The sequence below is a fragment of the Dipteris shenzhenensis genome, chromosome 21 (genome assembly GCF_047967505.1).
Source record: "Dipteris shenzhenensis isolate YYH24624 ecotype China chromosome 21, Dip_SZ_1.0, whole genome shotgun sequence".
NCBI lineage: Eukaryota > Viridiplantae > Streptophyta > Polypodiopsida > Gleicheniales > Dipteridaceae > Dipteris > Dipteris shenzhenensis.
In genome coordinates, this window is record NC_141616.1 from 24,428,820 (window position 1) to 24,445,995 (window position 17,176).

Here is a 17,176-nt window from a genome sequence, read left to right on the forward strand (position 1 = left end):
CACTTGAGGCAAGACATGAATATAATAAATAGTTGCCTTGAAAGAAAGATTCCACTACTACTAACACACCAAGACTATGCTATACTTATTACATTATATGTGATCAATGCATGATAGCTATAAAAGAGGGAGGCGATAGTTGATGTGCCGTCTCTTCCACTGTGTAAAGTATAAGGTACATCACGTGATGTACATTAACCACTCAATTAAAGCACAACAAAACATTCCCCTTATCTTTCTCACACGCACCCAAATCTATGCTATCATTCGCCACCCTTGTACTCAATTACTACAAGACTATCAACACCGATCCCCTATGCAAAGACACTTAGACAAAGGAACATCTCTAATCCATAGGAGCAAATCTATTATTTGCAACAACAAATCAAAGAGCTCAAACTTCAACTTGCAACCCTCGAGAGGAAAGTACAGTTAAGGATATGATCACCAATCAAGTGAGCTCAATCAAGCAAGAAATGGCAGCTGATGCCGATAACAAAGTCACTAGAGCGGGTCTCTATACAAAAGTAAAAAAGCAATAGTCCAAAGCACGAAATAAGACGATCTTGCCCATTGGAGATCTGAAAGATGGTTGCCTTCACAATAATGAGGAGAAAAGCATTGAGGACATAATTAAATGTCTCAAGGAAGTCCCACAGGTCAAATGGGACGAAAACACCCTCTAAAGTAGACCTGTGCTTGTGTACCGTTTTGACTGATATTGCAAATATAAGGTAGCAAGGTTAAGATTCTCAAACAAACACATAAGCTGAAGGGTACAAAGATTTGGATATCTAAGGAGCTTACTCCGATCCAGCTCAAACAAAGAAATAGTGAACTCGCAAAGTAAAGGAAGCACGCAAGGCAAGCAAAAGGGCAGTTTATCGAGATGGGCAAGCATTGATTAGGGAATTCAAATCCAAACCCAAAGACTCTCTTAAACTTATGTTATAAAGGCCACTTTATGATAGTACTAGAATGTAGCTATGTCCGATAATAACTCGGGAGGAGCTAGCCTTGTGCACTCCCTCGATTCTCTGGTTATCCAGATATTGTCAATTCTGATGTTGGTATAGACCCATGAGGTCTTCTGCAGACGTTAATCTCTCTCTCTCTCTCTCTCTCTCTCTCTCGTATATGGAACAAACAATCAGCTTTAACCTGCTTGTCTATATGGGAGAGTTCTCATCCTTCTACATCACATAAGTCAGCTCGACTGAAGGATATGTCAATTTTGCCATGAGGTATGTAACTGTTCACACTGGCATGAACACCGATGGGATTGCCCAGCTAGAATCATATCCATAGTGCCCATGTACAAATGCAATCACTACATGTACAACACTGCATGCTTCCATAGACCTACTACCATAATTTTATTCACATTACAGAACTTTCAAAGGCATTAAAATCAATCAGCTTTTCTTTTTATTGGAGTTCGCTGCACAGCATTACACCATCCAAAACGTACACCACTTCTACTTTTTGAAGAAACTAGAACCACTCAGGCATTCAGAAAAACCATCAGAGTTCAGTTGCCATTCAATCAAGATATATTTACTGAAACATGACTCTTAGTCTCAGTAATTGCCCGATGCAAGGCTGACTATTATGAATATAACATGATACGTTTCAAGTCCCTTCTGGCAAAAAGCTGACTGCGTAATTTTTAACAATATAGAATAAGTTGCCAATCAGCACATCAGTTTGAAGAAAGCAGTTGGAACTGGATCATTGGTAAACCAGGACAAGTTCAATTACAGAAAATACCACTCTTTGCTCTTGCAGAAACCCACGACATTTGACCCTCCTCAACCCATTGCATATTTCTGGGTCCAGTTCCTTGCAGTTGTTTCATATTTTACCCTGTCTGTCTTGTACATGTGAGCAATTTCCGGAACAAGAGGGTCATCTGGGTTAGGATCAGTGAGTAAAGAGCAGATGGATAGTAGGACCTGTAATATTACAAGTAAACTTTAGCAGGTCCGATGACGTTATGTCCAAGGCAGGGAAAGGAAACTGGCAACCAATCATTCACATGCAAAAGAAGTATATGCTCACCTTTGATATGGTCAGGGCTGGACTCCATTGTTCTTTAAGAATGTCTAAACAGATACTTCCATTACTGTTGATGTTTGGATGAAACACCTTCGTTCTAAAAGCAACCTAGACACAGGTATGCAAGTGAGCCTTGAACAATGGGATAAAATAAGCAACAGTAATTTGGTTTTCGCATGGGAGACATGACTTCATTGCAATCATCAACCTTCAAAAATATTATCTGCAGAATTTCATTAACATGCAAAGTACCATTTGAACTCCACACAAAAGGGGTTCCAAAATTTCCAAACCCTGCACTTGCCTGCTTGGAGTTATCATGCGAGTATGAGGATTCTTGCACTCATTATACTCCAGTACATGCAATCTTATTGAAAGAAAAAAGATTAGCTGTCCATTTCGACAGCATACAGATAACCAAAACGAGCACTTCTTTCTTCTTCCCAAAAGCTCCAAGTGTCCCCCCCCCCCCCCCCCAAAAAAAAAAGACAAAAGCCCTGAGCAATGCATAGGAAATAAGCATTTAGAAAAGAAATTCACAAAACCCATCAAGCAATGTCAAATATGTCCGGCATCCAAACCCTTTTACACTTTTATGACAGAGAATATGATGGCTAGATCAAATTTTGAAAATTATGGCAATAATCCCCACTGTACATAGAGAATCCTTTCAGCCTTTTGGTATGCAATCCTTGCATTGAGATGCATTTTGTATGAGTACACAGCCTGGGGGTCCATGCTCCATTTGCTCCGCCAAAGAGTACTTAAAAGATCAAGTAAAAAGAGCTTCTACACATTGGAGGATTACCTGAGGGCTGACATGAAGGAAGTATGAAAGATCATATTATAGAAGCAATCCCACAGATTGAGTGGCACTTAACAGATATAGCTTGCTGTACAGCAGGGGGAACAAGCCAAATTAGTTCTCAATGATAAGATGGCAAGAGGCAAGGTTCTCAAACAAACTAAAAAGCTGAGAGGTACCAAGATATGGATCTTAGAGGAGCTCACTCCAACTCAGATCAAGTTGAAAACCACAGAATTGGCCAAAGTGAAGGGCGCTCGCAAGGATGGAAAATGGATTGTTTACAGAGGGAAAGCATTGATCAGAGACTTCAAGTCCAAACCTAAAGACTCTCTGATGTAAATGAAGGCTGATTATCTTTCGTAGTAGACCGTAGCTAACCTATAATAATCTCGGAGATGCTATACGCACTCCCAAGAGACTCTCAGTCTCGGAGATGCTATAATAATAGACCGTAGCTAGCCTATAATAATCTAAGATATGCTATACACACTCCCAAGAGACTCAGTTTATCCCTTTTTGGTTTGCATTTTGTCTCATAGACCCGTGAGACCTCCTGAAGACCCCTCTCTCTCTCTCTCTCTCTCTCTCTATCACAAAAGGAGAGGCAGCAATCGTCAAGAAAGGCACAGCTGCCCCCAAGAAAGAGATTATTTCAGATGCTTTGGATGAGGACAAAAGTAGGAACAGCAAGGCTCTAAATGTTTTGGTTCGAGGTCTCACAGACACTCCTATGGCGGATACAAAGGCCTTGTTCACCCAAATGGGGGTGAATCTCACGTGCGAGACAGCATGGAGAGTGGCAAAGCCTGAGGCACCCACAAGGCCACTAGTAATGAAACTCCGGACAGTTATGGACAGGAAGACCATCATGACCATAAGGACAACTTTGAAAGGAACCCGTACTTACTTTGATGACAACCTTACAGCAAGAGCACTGGAGGGAAGGAATGGTGCATGTGACGGCAGCAAGGGAAGCAGGGAAATGGGCTGCCTATAGGGATGTAAAGTGATCATTGGAGATAGAGTAGACAAGGAAGAGAAGGAAGAGACTGAAGACAGGGAATTATGATGGTGTCCGGCCAATGGGATGAGTGCACAAAGTGGACTGAAAATGGCAGTGTAGAATTGCAATGGTACCCTTTGGTCCGATCTGGGAGATTTCTTGGAGACCTGCACTGATACAGACATGATCTTTTACACCGAGATGCATGAGAGCCCAAAGAGAGGGCTGCTATAGTGACGGGTACACCTAGGAGTCAGCTAAGCTAGACCATTGCAGAGCAGGCAACACCTCCAAGATCAAGATCACTTGGCATCTTCCTCACACCAACATCAAATACTACCATGTCATATGTAGCATTTCTTCGACATGAACCTCATCAAACTTTCCGTCCAAAGTACTATCCACATCCATCCTTCATTGCTCCATCCATCAACAAACAAAAGCACTCAAAACAGGCGAAATGCATACACCTATAACTTGGCTGTACACCGTACCTTCGGCCCTCCAGCCTCCTTGTGCTCATCACCTACCACCATCAAATATTCTGTATGGGATATCACCATCTCCCTTCCACATCGCATGATCAACATGAATATCCTTTTCCACACCATGCAACACACGACTGCTGCTGCATTTTACAGCATGTTAACAATAACTATATCAGATTTTTGGGCAGTCTCCAGCCATGTATCCTTCCAAGCAGTGTCTTCTAGTGATTGTGTATTAGCTAAAGATGCACATCATCATGCAAAACTGGTGAACACCACTTGCCCACACATAGCCTCATCATGGCTTGCCATCAACATGCTCCCAACCTTTCTACCCCTCTGGCATCAACCCCTTCCAACATGCTCTCTACAACCACCACTTGCAAAACTTGCTGAGTGTCACACTCCTCCATCGCAACTAACAAGCCTCCAGTCAGAGTAGGCCCAATGGTCTTTGGATTACTGACATCAACACACACGTATACTTGCATCCAAAAATTTGGCACTGAAGGAATCTCTGGCTCCTCACAAGCCACTTCAATCATGCCACTATCACACATCCTCAAGTCCCGTTCTTCCTTAAACTGCTTCAAAGCATTCACAAGCATATGTGCTTCATCTCTCCACTTCCTTTAATTTGTGGCAAAACCCCCACTTTCATGCAAAGTTTCTTTGAAAGAGAAATGTTTCGAAACGTGCTGCAAGGTTTGAAACGTTTCTCTTTTGAAAGAAACTTGTTTCTTGTAACTATGTTGCCAATTGGGCAGCATAGTTTGAGACAGAGCAATTCATGGGACTGAAATTTTCCGGCTCATGAAGAGAATGACAACGCGAAATCTAGGAAATTAATGGGAGGTTTGTGGTGTTTTTGTGGATCTTTCATGGGAAATGAATGGGAGAATTGCAGGTGGAATTTTGTGGGAAATAAAGTGGAAATTGTAGGTTGGGAGTTAAATGGAAATCTTACAAATGGCTCTAGGACGGGTAGTTTTTCAGCATTTTGATTGTGTAGTGCAAGGAAATGAACAGACAAACTTTGGGGGAAACACACTACCATGAACAATGGCTTCTTGCCCCCATCTATACCCAGCTTGGGTAGGTGCCCAGGAAGGCACCCCCTACCCCTCGACTACACCCAATACATCGATAATCAACATGATTTTACTTATGGCTAGGCCATCACCAGTGCAACCAATAAGCCTAAGCCCATCACGAGTGCTAGTTTCAAGCCCTGGGGGTCCAAGACCCGCCCTGCTGCTGCTCTTCCAACTCAAGAACAATCAAGATGGGATGCAAGAGATGCAAATGCACATTCATGCATTGCTTTATCATGCAAGAGAATCATTATTCCACACATCCGGTCTTGCAAGAGAGCAAAGGATGCTTGGGATAAATTGGCTTCTCTCTATCAGATTCGCAATGAAGCTCGTGTTGCATTTTTGAGAAGGCAATTACAAGAAGTCAGTATGAATGAAGGTGAGTCAATGGATGCATACTTGACAAAGGTCAAGGACCTCATGGAACAGCTTGCCAACATTGATTAGGTGGTGCCAAATTCACAGCTTGTTAGTACCACATTGAATGGACTGCCAGATACATATCAAGGGTTTGCTACAACCCTTTGATTAGTGGCCATGGGTAATCCAGACCACTATTCGTTTGATCAGCTAGTTACTTTGCTTTTGCAGGAAGAGCACAGTAGAGCTAATAGACAAGCCATTATTCCTGATCATGCATTTGCTTCACAGCAGACAGGAAGAGGCAAGGCTTCCAAGCCTATGGGCAAGCCAAAATCTACGCATAGCAACTGCAATTCCTCCCATGCATCTAAAAATACAGCAGATAAGGCAAAGAAGAAAAGATGCAACTATTGTCGCAAGCATGGACATGACATTTCAGAATGCAGGAAGTGCATTGCTTCAGAGAAAAAGAAAGCAGGACTGACAGTTAATGACTCTCATGCTATTGAATCTCATAAGCCAGAAGATGCTTCACATGCACATGCTCTTCAGGATGATTGGGCATGGGCTGTCCATTGCTCATTTGATCCATCCAAAGCTGATGCATTCTTTACTGCTAATGATGCTCAGTCCTGGTACTTTGATAGTGGTGCTTCCAAGCATGTCACGTCTTGCAGACAGTTGTTTCATTCTTTAGCTGATGCACCTCGAGGGGGGACTGTTACATGTGCTAATAATGCTTCATATGCTGTAAAAGGAGTTGGAGATGTGCAGCTCACATCCATTTCAAGCCATCCTGTCACTCTGACAAATGTTCTTTTTGTGCCTGGCATTGAAGTCAACTTGATTTCAATTTCAGCAATTGCTACTTCAGGTTTCAGAGTAATTTTTGATGGCTACAGATGTCTAGTTTATGATCTTCATGATGATAATGCCATAGTTCTCACTGGCACTTTGCAAAAAGGGCTTATCACCTTGATCATCATTCAGCTGCACTTTCTATTGAAGCATTGGCTATTTCAGATTCACAGCTTGCTGAAAGTCATCTTTGGCATGAGCTCTTATGAGTGTTTCTGCAATAAATTATGAGCGTGAGGTTCCACGAGAGAGCTAGCGATTGCATAGAGAAATGAGAGTGTCTCTGCTGTATTTTACGACTGAGGTTGCATTGGTATCAGAGCTTGGGATTCGCCATCTTCTCAGGTGGTGACAATCCAAGAAAGGCTTGAGGATGTGTGGTTGGGTGATCAGAAGATCATTGGACCTCTCGATGCTCTATTTTGGCTGCTTGCAAATTCCGCCAAACAGTGGGCTACGAGTTTTGGTTCTCAAGCACTAGTTTTTTTTTTACATCTGGTGACCATCTACCATTGGATGCACCGACGAAGGCTATACGCAGAACGGTGGCCAGGCGAAGTGCGAAAGTTCATGGGGTCCTGCAGTTAGTAAGCTAAGCGAGGAGTCAGGAGCGTGGGTTTATGTCATTCCTTGGAGAGAGCTTTGAGCAGACGATTGCAAGACGTCTCGGGCGGAGAATCAACAGGACACAGGCTACCCACAGGAGTGACGCCTCGGGTGGAAAATCAACACGACACTAATCTTTGGTGTAAGTGTCTGGTGGAATAGCGCAAGTCCTGGTATTGCTGATGGCGTACGCGCATCCAATACCAGAGATGCGAACGCAAATCAATTGGGGCAAATTCTGTCACACTCTCCGTGTAGTCATGACGCCTTGCATAGCGATGCCTTCACGCGCAAGTTCACTGTTTGATGGAAGACAAGCGACTCCTTTCCGTGAAACGAATACCGTCACGAAGGCGCTAGACGGGGAAGGCATAGCACACGCGAAAACCGTGAAGGAACGTGGAAATTTTCGTGAAGGTTAAGGGGAGGTCGCTGATGTGTGACGTGGCACATCCAGCTCAGCAGATGACGTGGCAGTGCATGCTTGTGTACACGTAGCACATAGGCAAGCAGGCACGATGATGTGGCGATGACACATGTGAGCTGATGTGGCAGTGTACAGTTCAAGTGCTGACATGGCAGTACACGTGGCAGCCAGACCAGATGCTGACCTGGACTGCCAGCTAGACAGGTGGCTGAGGTGGCAGACCTGAGGTTAAGCTAACCCTAACAGAGTTAGTTTAACTCTGGTTTAGTTAGTCTGGCCTGACTTGACTCAACCAGACCAGTCTGGTCACTGTAACGAGACTGTGACCAGTCCAGTTAGTCTAGTTGCAGACTAACCAGGCCAGAACCAGTCAGTCTGGTTAGAGTAACCAGCCAATTACTCCATCTGGTTACTGTCCCAAAAAAAAAAAAAAGACAGTTGCAGAGACTGTTTCTGCCAGCAGTCTTCACCTATCTGAGAGAGTATTTACTGTCAGAAAAGCAGCAGAAACACAGTAAAATCAGAGATTTGCAGAAAAAGAACGTGCATGCCTTTGTGCTCAGGAAAAGATGAGTCAGATGCATTCTGAATGTTTTCTTTGCAACAGCCAGAAAAGGGGCAATATAGTTATTGATGCTTTGGCAACTTTGTGGGTATATGCCTTGAGTTGACAGCCCGGTACTGGCATAGATTGTGAATGCAAGACACCTCTTGTTGAGGTAATTTTTCCCTTTGAAAAGCAAAGACAGCGTGCATCAGATGCATACACAGTGTGTGTGAGAAACGTGCAGATCTCAGACGAGTTGTAAGAAGTGCAGATCTCAGACGAGTTGTAAGAAAATGGCTCAATCACCTATCCAGTGGGATTCACAAGATAGGGATGTACATCCAAGACAGAGAAGTGTGCAACAAACTCAGCAAGAATTTGAGCAGATGGTACGCACTCGTATACAAGAGATGGAAAATCTCAGAAAGGATCCAAGGGCTCAGCATTTGTTTCAAGCAGAAGCTATGCCTAATGCAGCATATAACGTGCCAATGCCAGAGGCACACTCTCGTGTACAGCCAGAGAAAGAGAGATCTCATAGGGGACGGTCTCATAACAGGAAGAGATCGAGGCATCATCACCGATCTCCTAGTCCATCACCGTCTACCTCGAGTTCGAATTCTGTATCTTCTTCTTTATCAGACAAACCATCAAGGAAAAGAAGGAAACACAAGAAGTCCAAGAAGAGTAAGTCTTCCAGAGAGACCTTCCAGAGAGACCAAGGAATTCAAAGAGGGAGGTAAATCTGTCAAGTTTATGACCTACAATGGACAATATGGTCATACAGACAAAGCATTGCAGTTTATCAGGCAGTTTGATGCTGCATTCGGTACAGAAAAGTTTTCAGAATCCTCCAAGTTAAGAATGGTCAGTTTGCACTTGACAGCAACAACTAGTGCATGGTGGAGTGCACAGACCACAGATGGGTCAGCCCCAAAGAAGTGGAAGGACTTCAAGAAATCCTTCTACCAGCAGTTTATGCCTAAACAGTTTAGAGATCATGTTCTTCAAGATTGGGACAGTTTGCATATGGATGCAGGAGATACAGTGGATGTGTACAACCAAAAGTTTTGGGATGCTTATTTGCAGGTTGCATCTTTCAAAAAGATCTCCAAAGGAACCCAAATGAGAAAGTACAGAGCAAGAATCCAGGCAGTAGTGAATGCTTTGGGGGCAAAGAACATTCAAGACCTTATGCATTCAGCTTCAGTAGCTAGTCTTGTGCCATTACAAGATCCATCTACAGTACTATCCTTGCATGCAGGACGTGCTGAAAGAAAGAAACTGATTTTTCAAAATCAGAAAAGAAAGAGTACCCCAAGGTTGAAAAGCTAGGGTTTCAGCCTCAGAAGCCGAGGGGTATTCAGTTTTCAAAGACTTATAAAGGCAAATCCCCATTCACTCCTGAACAGATAGCTGAGTTTCGCAGAGATGGGAAATGCTTTAAGTGTGGGAAAGAGGGGCATGTAGCTGCCCAGTGCCTTGAGAAGCCTTCGGGTTCTAAGGAGCAAAAAAAGCCACAAGTACCACCGAGGCCAATGGTGGGAGCAGTCCCAGATGTTTTGGGGAGTACCTCAGACCCAAAAGAAAAAGAGCTTTTGCTATCATGGGGAAAGATAAGAGATCAACAAGCATTAATCCTATTTGATCCAGGGTCTACAGACAATATCATGTCTGAAGATTTAGCCCTGAGATTAGGGATAAAAACTGAAGAGCTAGGCAGAGCTCTTGATGCTGATCAAATGTTTCAAGGGAATCCAGTGCAAGTTACTCCTTTGATTGGAAAGCTTCGTGTCCATGTGCAAAACTATGTAGATCAGGAGGACTTTTTAATCTCTCCTCTCAAGCAGCATGATGTTGTACTTGGTACACCCTGGTTCCATTGAAAGGAAGTGACGACAGAATACCCTGAGAGGGTGCTGAGTTTTATCCATAGGGGGAAAAACCAGCATTTAGTTGCCAGGAATAAAGGGGAGACTATCCCCATTGTAACTGATGTTACATGTGGTAAAGCAATAAAGTATGCAATTTCCGCGTACATGGTTTTTGTAAAAGAAAAAGAAAATAATATGCATGCTGAAATGAATGATGCAGACAAAGATAAATTTCAGTTTCTTGTAAACTTTAAAGATTGCTTTTCCGATGCTTCGCCAAGGGAGCTACCCCCAGAGAGACCAAAAGATCATCAGATAGAGTTAATGCCTGGTAGTGAGCCACCAAATAGACCACCTTATAGAGTCAGTGCGACTCAGAGAAAGGAGATTGTGGCTCAAGTACACGACTTGCTGTCCAAAGGGTTGATTCAGCCCAGCTCATCTCATTTTTGTTCCCCTGTACTGCTAGTACAGAAGAAAGATGGCTCATTCCGTATGTGCTTCGATTACCGCGCATTGAACAAAATGACCATCAAGAATAGATTCCCTATTCCGCGCATTGATGATGTGCTGGATCAGTTAAATGAAGCTTCAGTTTTCAGCAGGATAGACTTGAAGAGTGGCTATCATCAAGTCAGGATACAACCACAAGATGTGCATAAGATAGCTTTTCGCACTACATTCGGGTTGTATGAATACTTAGTGATGCCTTTTGGGTTGACAAATGCTCCAGCCACATTCAATAGACTGATGGATCGCATCTTCCGAAAGTACAGGCATTTCACGAGTACTTTCTTTGACGATATCCTAGTCTTTTCAAAGACAGAAGAAGAGCAAAGGGAAATCTTGCTTTGGTATTTCAAGAACTTCGAAATCATCAACTTTTTGCCAATAGCAAGAAAAGTGAATTCTTCTTGGAAGAGATCCATTATCTGGGGCATATAATATCCAAGAATGGGATACAGATGGATCCTGCAAAGATCCGAGCCATCCAAGAATGGCCTGAGTTGAAAACTGTGCATGAAGTCCGTAGTTTTTTGGGACTTTGCTCCTATTATAGGAGATTTATCATGCATTTTGCTGATATCGCAGCTCCATTACATGACCTTACTAAGAAAAATGCAGCCTTCACATGGGGAATATCACAGAAGAAAGCATTCAATACACTCAAGGAGAAGTTGACTACAGAGCCTATTCTTGTAGTCACAGATCTTTATCAACCTTTTGATGTTGATTGCGATGCTTGTGGAGAGTGTGTTGGGGCTGCATTACATCAGAATGGACATGTAGTAGCCTACGAGAGCCGAAGATTGCGTGATGCTGAAAGATATCTGGTAATCTATGAGAAAGAGTTGTGGCTGTAGCCTGTAATTCATGCCATCCATACATGGAAGCACTATCTTTTGGGTGCAGATTTTACTGTTAAAACATATCACCAAAGTCTAAGATACTTTTTGACTCAGACCAAGCTTTCCGAGAAGCATATGAAATGGGCAAACATGCTGTCAATGTATCATTTTCAGATTGTCCATACCCCAGGAATTCGGAACAGAGTGGCAGACGCCTTGTCCCGAAGACCCTAGGTCAATAATGTGACTATTGCTTATCATCCGGACCTAGAAGGCATGAGGGAGCAATATGCTAGTGATGCATATTTTGGTGAGATTTTACAGCAAATGCAAGAGGGGCAATCCACCAATCACTATTCCCTGAAAGATGGGTATCTAATGAAAGATGATTGCCTATGCATCACCCAGGAGATGAGGAAAAAGATTTTGGAGGAATGCCATGCACCTCCCTATGCTGGACACAGAGGAATTACAGCAACAACTCTAGCACTAGAGAGGTATTTCTTTTGGCCAGGGATGCGGAAAGATATACATTAGTTTGTTACTGAATGCCTTACGTGTCAGAAAGTGAAGTATGATAGACGGAAGGCACCTGGCCTACTTATGCCTCTCCCCGTGCCTCAGGCACCATGGGAAAGTATTACAATGGACTTTATTTTTTATTTGCCAAGATCAAAGTCAGGAAATGATGGGATTTGGACTATCATTGATAGATTCAGCAAGCAAGCTCATTTCATTCCGGTTCGCAAAACCATAAAGGCAGATCATATGGCTAAGCTTTTCATGGCACAAATCTTTAAGCACCATGGTATGCCTAAGTCCATTGTCAGTGATCGAGATCCCAGAATGACCACTCTATTCTGGAGAGCTTTATTTGATAACATGGGGACGAATTTCTTCTTTCCATCCCCAGACATATGGTCAAAGTGAAGTAGCAAATTCTACAGCATTGGATATGCTGAAATGCTACGTGGATGACCAAGGTTCAGGCTGGGAAAAGTACCTACCATTGGTAGAGTTTGCTTACAATAATACAGTACACAGCTCTACAGGGAAAGCCCCCTTTGAGGTCATTTATGGGAAGGTGATTCTACCACCTATCTTGAGGACCAAGGATGAAATATTTGCAGCTGATCAGTTTGTGAGAGACCTCCAAACAGCTTACAGCCAAGTCCGGACCGCAATTGAAAGGTCTCAAGAGAAACATAAAAGAGCTGCAGATAAGCATAGGAGACAGTTAGATCTCAAGGAAGGGGATTGGGTACTTTTGAAGTTTGAAAAAGCTAGGCTCCGCAAGTTTAAAGGCAAACAGAAAGTGTATGCAAAGTTATCTTCCAGATACTATGGCCCTTTCAGGGTTACAGAAAGAATAAATGAGGTTGCATACAGGTTATCATTGCCACAGCATTGGAGGATTCACAATGCATTCCATGTGAGTCTTCTAAAGAAATTCCAGGGGCCAGAGCCTACAAAGCCAATATCAGAGGATCCACCAGAAGTGGATTAGCTGGAGGAGGTCCTTCAACCAAAGCAAATTGTGTACCATACTGTACGCAAAGGCCCTCAGGGCAAGGAGTTTTACAAGTATCTTGTAAAATTCAAGAATTATACGGCATTAGATGCCAAGTGGATGGACGAAGACATGTTATCCGATCATCCACAGCTTTTGGATGTTTACAAGGAAGCTTTTCAGTTGAGATCAACTGAATAGAAGCCGAGGGGATGTCACCACAATGTAAATATCCTAAGTCAAAGTACAGTTGACCATTTATTTGATCATAATTAAAGAGTTTTATATGTGTTAATTATGGTCAAAGAATTCACTACGGTCAAAGATACTTGACTCTGGTCAAGTAAACCTGACTTCGGTCGAGGAGACTTGGTTTATTACCAAGAGGGTTAACTATGGTTAACCAGAGAACTACAGAGCTGACTACGGTCAGAGAGTGTTGACTTCGGTCAACGAGACTTGGCATGCGCCAAGAGGGTTAACCACGGTTAACCAAGATGTGCCAACTTCGGTTGGAGAGTTGTGCCAACTTCGGTTGGAGAGACTTGGCTATAATTAAGGCGCCTCGACCCTTGGTCAAAGCTCCTTAATTATGATCAAGAGCGTTGACTTCGATCAACCAGAGAATAAATATATATTTTTATATTTGTTATGTGTGCACATGTGTTCAGTGGGGACGCCCACCGTGACTAGAACTAGTCCACAATGTGTTGTTTGCATGCAAAGCGCTAACAATTAATGGGTGCCATGGTGGTGCGCTTTAATTAATTGTTGCAGGTACTAGGAAGAGTTATGTTCCTAAGCACTACGGGAGCCTAACAGGTATCTAGGAGGTGGTTCGCGTGACCAAGTGCTTCGAAGACTCCAGAGTTGCCCTTAGTGGCATGTAATAGGACTTAGTCTAGATTTTAGACAAGTGGCATGTTGCCAATTTGAAATGAGCTTGAAGCTCTTGTAATATGATTTCACGTTGGATTATGTATCAGGGAGCTCTACGCTGAACTCTTGTAACAGATTCTCTCTTCAAGAAATAAAATACCTTCGGGGGGGTCCAGCCCGACATGTTGTGATGGGCCCTAGCTGTGTGTAGAGAGAGAGAGAGAGAGAGAGCTCTTATGAGTGTTTCTGCAGTAAATTATGAGCGTGAGGTTCCACGAGAGAGCTAGCGATTGCATAAAGAAATGAGAGTGTCTCTGCTGTATTTTACGACTGAGGTTGCATTGACAGGGTGTGCTCATGTAGAAGGGTCGAGTCCCCATACATAAGCCTCCCAAAAAGGGGCATCATGGATCAGTCCCTCAATATAGCTCAATCAGGTGGACGAAGCCGAGTGGATTCAAAGGACCATATGATGCATAATTGATTGGGGCACATAGAGGTAACTTCGAAGAGATCTAAATAGAGATACAAGCCTATGGACTCAACCTGAAGGCGAGTGCTCTTCCTAGGGAGGAGATGGAGCAAATTCTTCGATAGATGGCTTGTGGCTCACATTGTCTTGTTGAGAGGGGGTGCTCAAGTAGTAGGGTCAACTTGCCATACGTAAGCCCCCAAAAAAGGAGTGCCATGGGAGTGGCCTCTCAACATTTAAAAGGGACAAATAGAGGCTGCCATGTGGGCAGCACGTCAGTACCCATCTTGATTTTGTCTAGACCCCTCAATTCAGGCCAAACAATTCCCAAGGGTTTGCCATGGAGCTTGGGGCTGCTCATGGGCCAAAGTGGAAAGGCCAATGGCTAGGACAAAGCCCATTAAACAAAGCTGGATATGTGAGCTTTCTTAGGTCCCAAACCAAGCCCTAGTTGTCTAGGAAGGGCATACAATCGGCCAACAAATGAGGGCGACCAGCTCATAGTGAGAGTAGGCCATCAGGTCAGCAGCCCCACAGCCCAAGTCAGCCAGATTTAGGGGGGCTCCCAGCCTTCTAGAGAAAGACCCCCATAGGACGGCATAAGAAAATATCAAAAGAGAGTTATGGCATATGCCCTACAAGCATTTGTTAAATCTATGTTCCCAAGTGACAATCAAAACATGAGAAGCAACCCCCACTGGTTATGCTTACAGCTACACGCTTATGTTTCCACATGAGGAGAGAGAGAGAGAGAGAGAGAGAGAGAGAGAGAGAGAGAGAGTAATAGATAAATTAATATGCGCACCCATATGCCATGCACATGCCTATGTACTCTGTGTGTATATGACATATGTCAGTAAGTAGAATGAATCCAACGTTACAAATTTACATTTTTTTTAAATGATCAAAAGAACAATAACAAAGAGGTGGAAAGACAAAAGAGCGGGGGCAAGGAGAAGTGTGCACGGCCATGTAATGTGCCTCAAATCAAAAGAAAAGGAGAGCTCTCACCGTCTCGGATCTCCATACTGATAGGTTCTCACAGCTTATGGGAAGCTTGGTGTCCTCAAGAGTCATGAATTGCCTAAGTTGCGTCATCCCCCCCCCCCCCCCCAAAAAAAAACTCTTAATAAACAGGACAGCAACCTGATGCTTGTCCCTGCAGCAGAGTATGGATGTAAAGGATCTCACAACTCTCTTCTACTACCGGTGTCAATCTTCACAAAAGATGAATTCAGATGTGACAATATACAGCAGCTAATACAAAACTCCCTCACAGAACGCCAGCCAAGTGCTGGATCTAGACGACACCCTAGAAGAATGCTGGCCTAAGCCTTGTCTACTACCGGTGGATTCATCATACAGCAATTGGATACGGCCCCAATAGGTTTTTCTTTAAAAGTAGCACGAACTTTCTTCCCTTAATATTTTTTCGCAATCCTGAACAAAAGAAATCATGCATTGCCCGAGATAAAAACCTTCTGGGATCTGGCCCCTTGGCAATCGGACACCCTGAGACTAGCTTGCAGGACTGCAGCAAGCTCTTTGCAAAGTAAAAGGTCAACAAGGGACAACATTCATTCAGTCCAATCTTAACCTACTCATAGAGATGGGGAGAATGCAATACGCAAAATCCAAAATCCCATGGCTAAAGTAAAAGCGTTGCCGAAGGCATCCCACAACCTGCTCGACAAGGCTCCTTGAGCAAGAGTCTCTCATAAAAATGCATATGTGAATGGTAAATACAGCATGCTATATAATCATGTCCCCTAGAACCATCAACATTTAAATCTGTTACCTTAGGGGGCTTAAATGGATAATCTGGAGGGAAGTGGATTGTAACCAGGAAGACGCCTCCAGCGTAAGGGCTATCGACAGGTCCCATAATCGTGGCTTGCCAGTGAAACATATCTTCAGCAACTGGACCTGTCACGATCGAGCAATTGTTAGACAGGGGATGTCCACAGTTATGTCTAACGATTCAACACGTGCCTTTATGCAAGGCAAGCTGTGACATCCATCCATTTCAGGGACACCTGCCGACGCCCCAATTCTTGGAGCGGACAGCCACTAGACCCAAGGCGAGTTCAATCAACGACACGTAATACCGAAAAGACCCAGATCGGCCAAAACTTTGCGGCATGCCATTCGAAACTATGAACTAGACGGAAACAAGAAGTCTACGGGAAGGTTCTGACGGATCGAATCTCATGAGCATGTACAGAAAGCGACCTCTTTTAGTCCCTAAACAAGACGCTAGCTGCCGAGGAAGGCACAAAGGAGCAAGAAGGCAACGAAAGAGGGACGGGAAGAGGAGGGAAACAAATACCTGCGCTACAGGAAGTTGGGGGATCCTTCTGCAAATCCTTCAACTCCTTGAGGATCCGTTTGGATGCCATGGGGGATGGCAGGGCAGGGGCAAAGAGAGGATGATAAGATGGGAGGGCTGAAAGGCGAGATTAGGGCACAAGAGGAGGAGGAAATGGGGGTTAGGGGAAGCAACCCTTCTTCTGCTCATCCACCATTGCCTGAGCTCGCTCGCTGGCTCTCTCTCTCTCTCTCTCTCTCTCTCCACAGTCCAGTTCGGTCATACATCAATTTTCATGTCTCCTTTTTGCTTTTATTTTTCACTACCCCCCCCCCCCCCCCCCCTTTGCCTTTACCAATGACAAGCGCCTGTTCCCGCGTCGCTCCAGCTTAGATGCCACACCCTGCTAGCAATACACCGCCTGGACGATTTGGCCCTCCACCCGAGCATTACAGGACTTGTGCTGGTGTCGGTCTCTTGCAGCCAATGGTGTTTCACGTCTTTTCTCATTTGAGCATCTTCCAGGCTT

General features: G+C 43.9%; 1 protein-coding gene across 1 annotated transcript; it reads right to left on the reverse strand.

Annotated features, from left to right (window-relative positions):
* Positions 1 to 1,511: 1,511 nt before the first annotated feature.
* On the reverse strand, positions 1,512 to 16,960 carry LOC147888668 (ubiquitin-conjugating enzyme E2-17 kDa). The gene is made up of 4 exons (XM_087392190.1): positions 16,669 to 16,960; positions 16,138 to 16,265; positions 2,062 to 2,166; positions 1,512 to 1,955 (listed from the first exon to the last, which is right to left on the reverse strand). Exons 1-4 carry the CDS (start codon positions 16,736 to 16,738, stop codon positions 1,812 to 1,814), a joined length of 447 nt encoding a protein of 148 aa, XP_087248316.1. The 5' UTR covers positions 16,739 to 16,960; the 3' UTR covers positions 1,512 to 1,811.
* Positions 16,961 to 17,176: the final 216 nt, after the last annotated feature.

Bases quoted from the DNA above. Each gene is read 5' to 3' on its own strand.
- LOC147888668 (XM_087392190.1), bottom strand. From the start codon at position 16,738: ATGGCATCCAAACGGATCCTCAAGGAGTTGAAGGATTTGCAGAAGGAT. The intron at 16,266-16,668 runs GTATTTGTTTCC...CGATCGTGACAG, and splicing joins CCCAACTTCCTGTAGCGCAG to GTCCAGTTGCTGAAGATATG. The intron at 1,956-2,061 runs GTGAGCATATAC...GTAATATTACAG, and splicing joins CAGCCCTGACCATATCAAAG to GTCCTACTATCCATCTGCTC.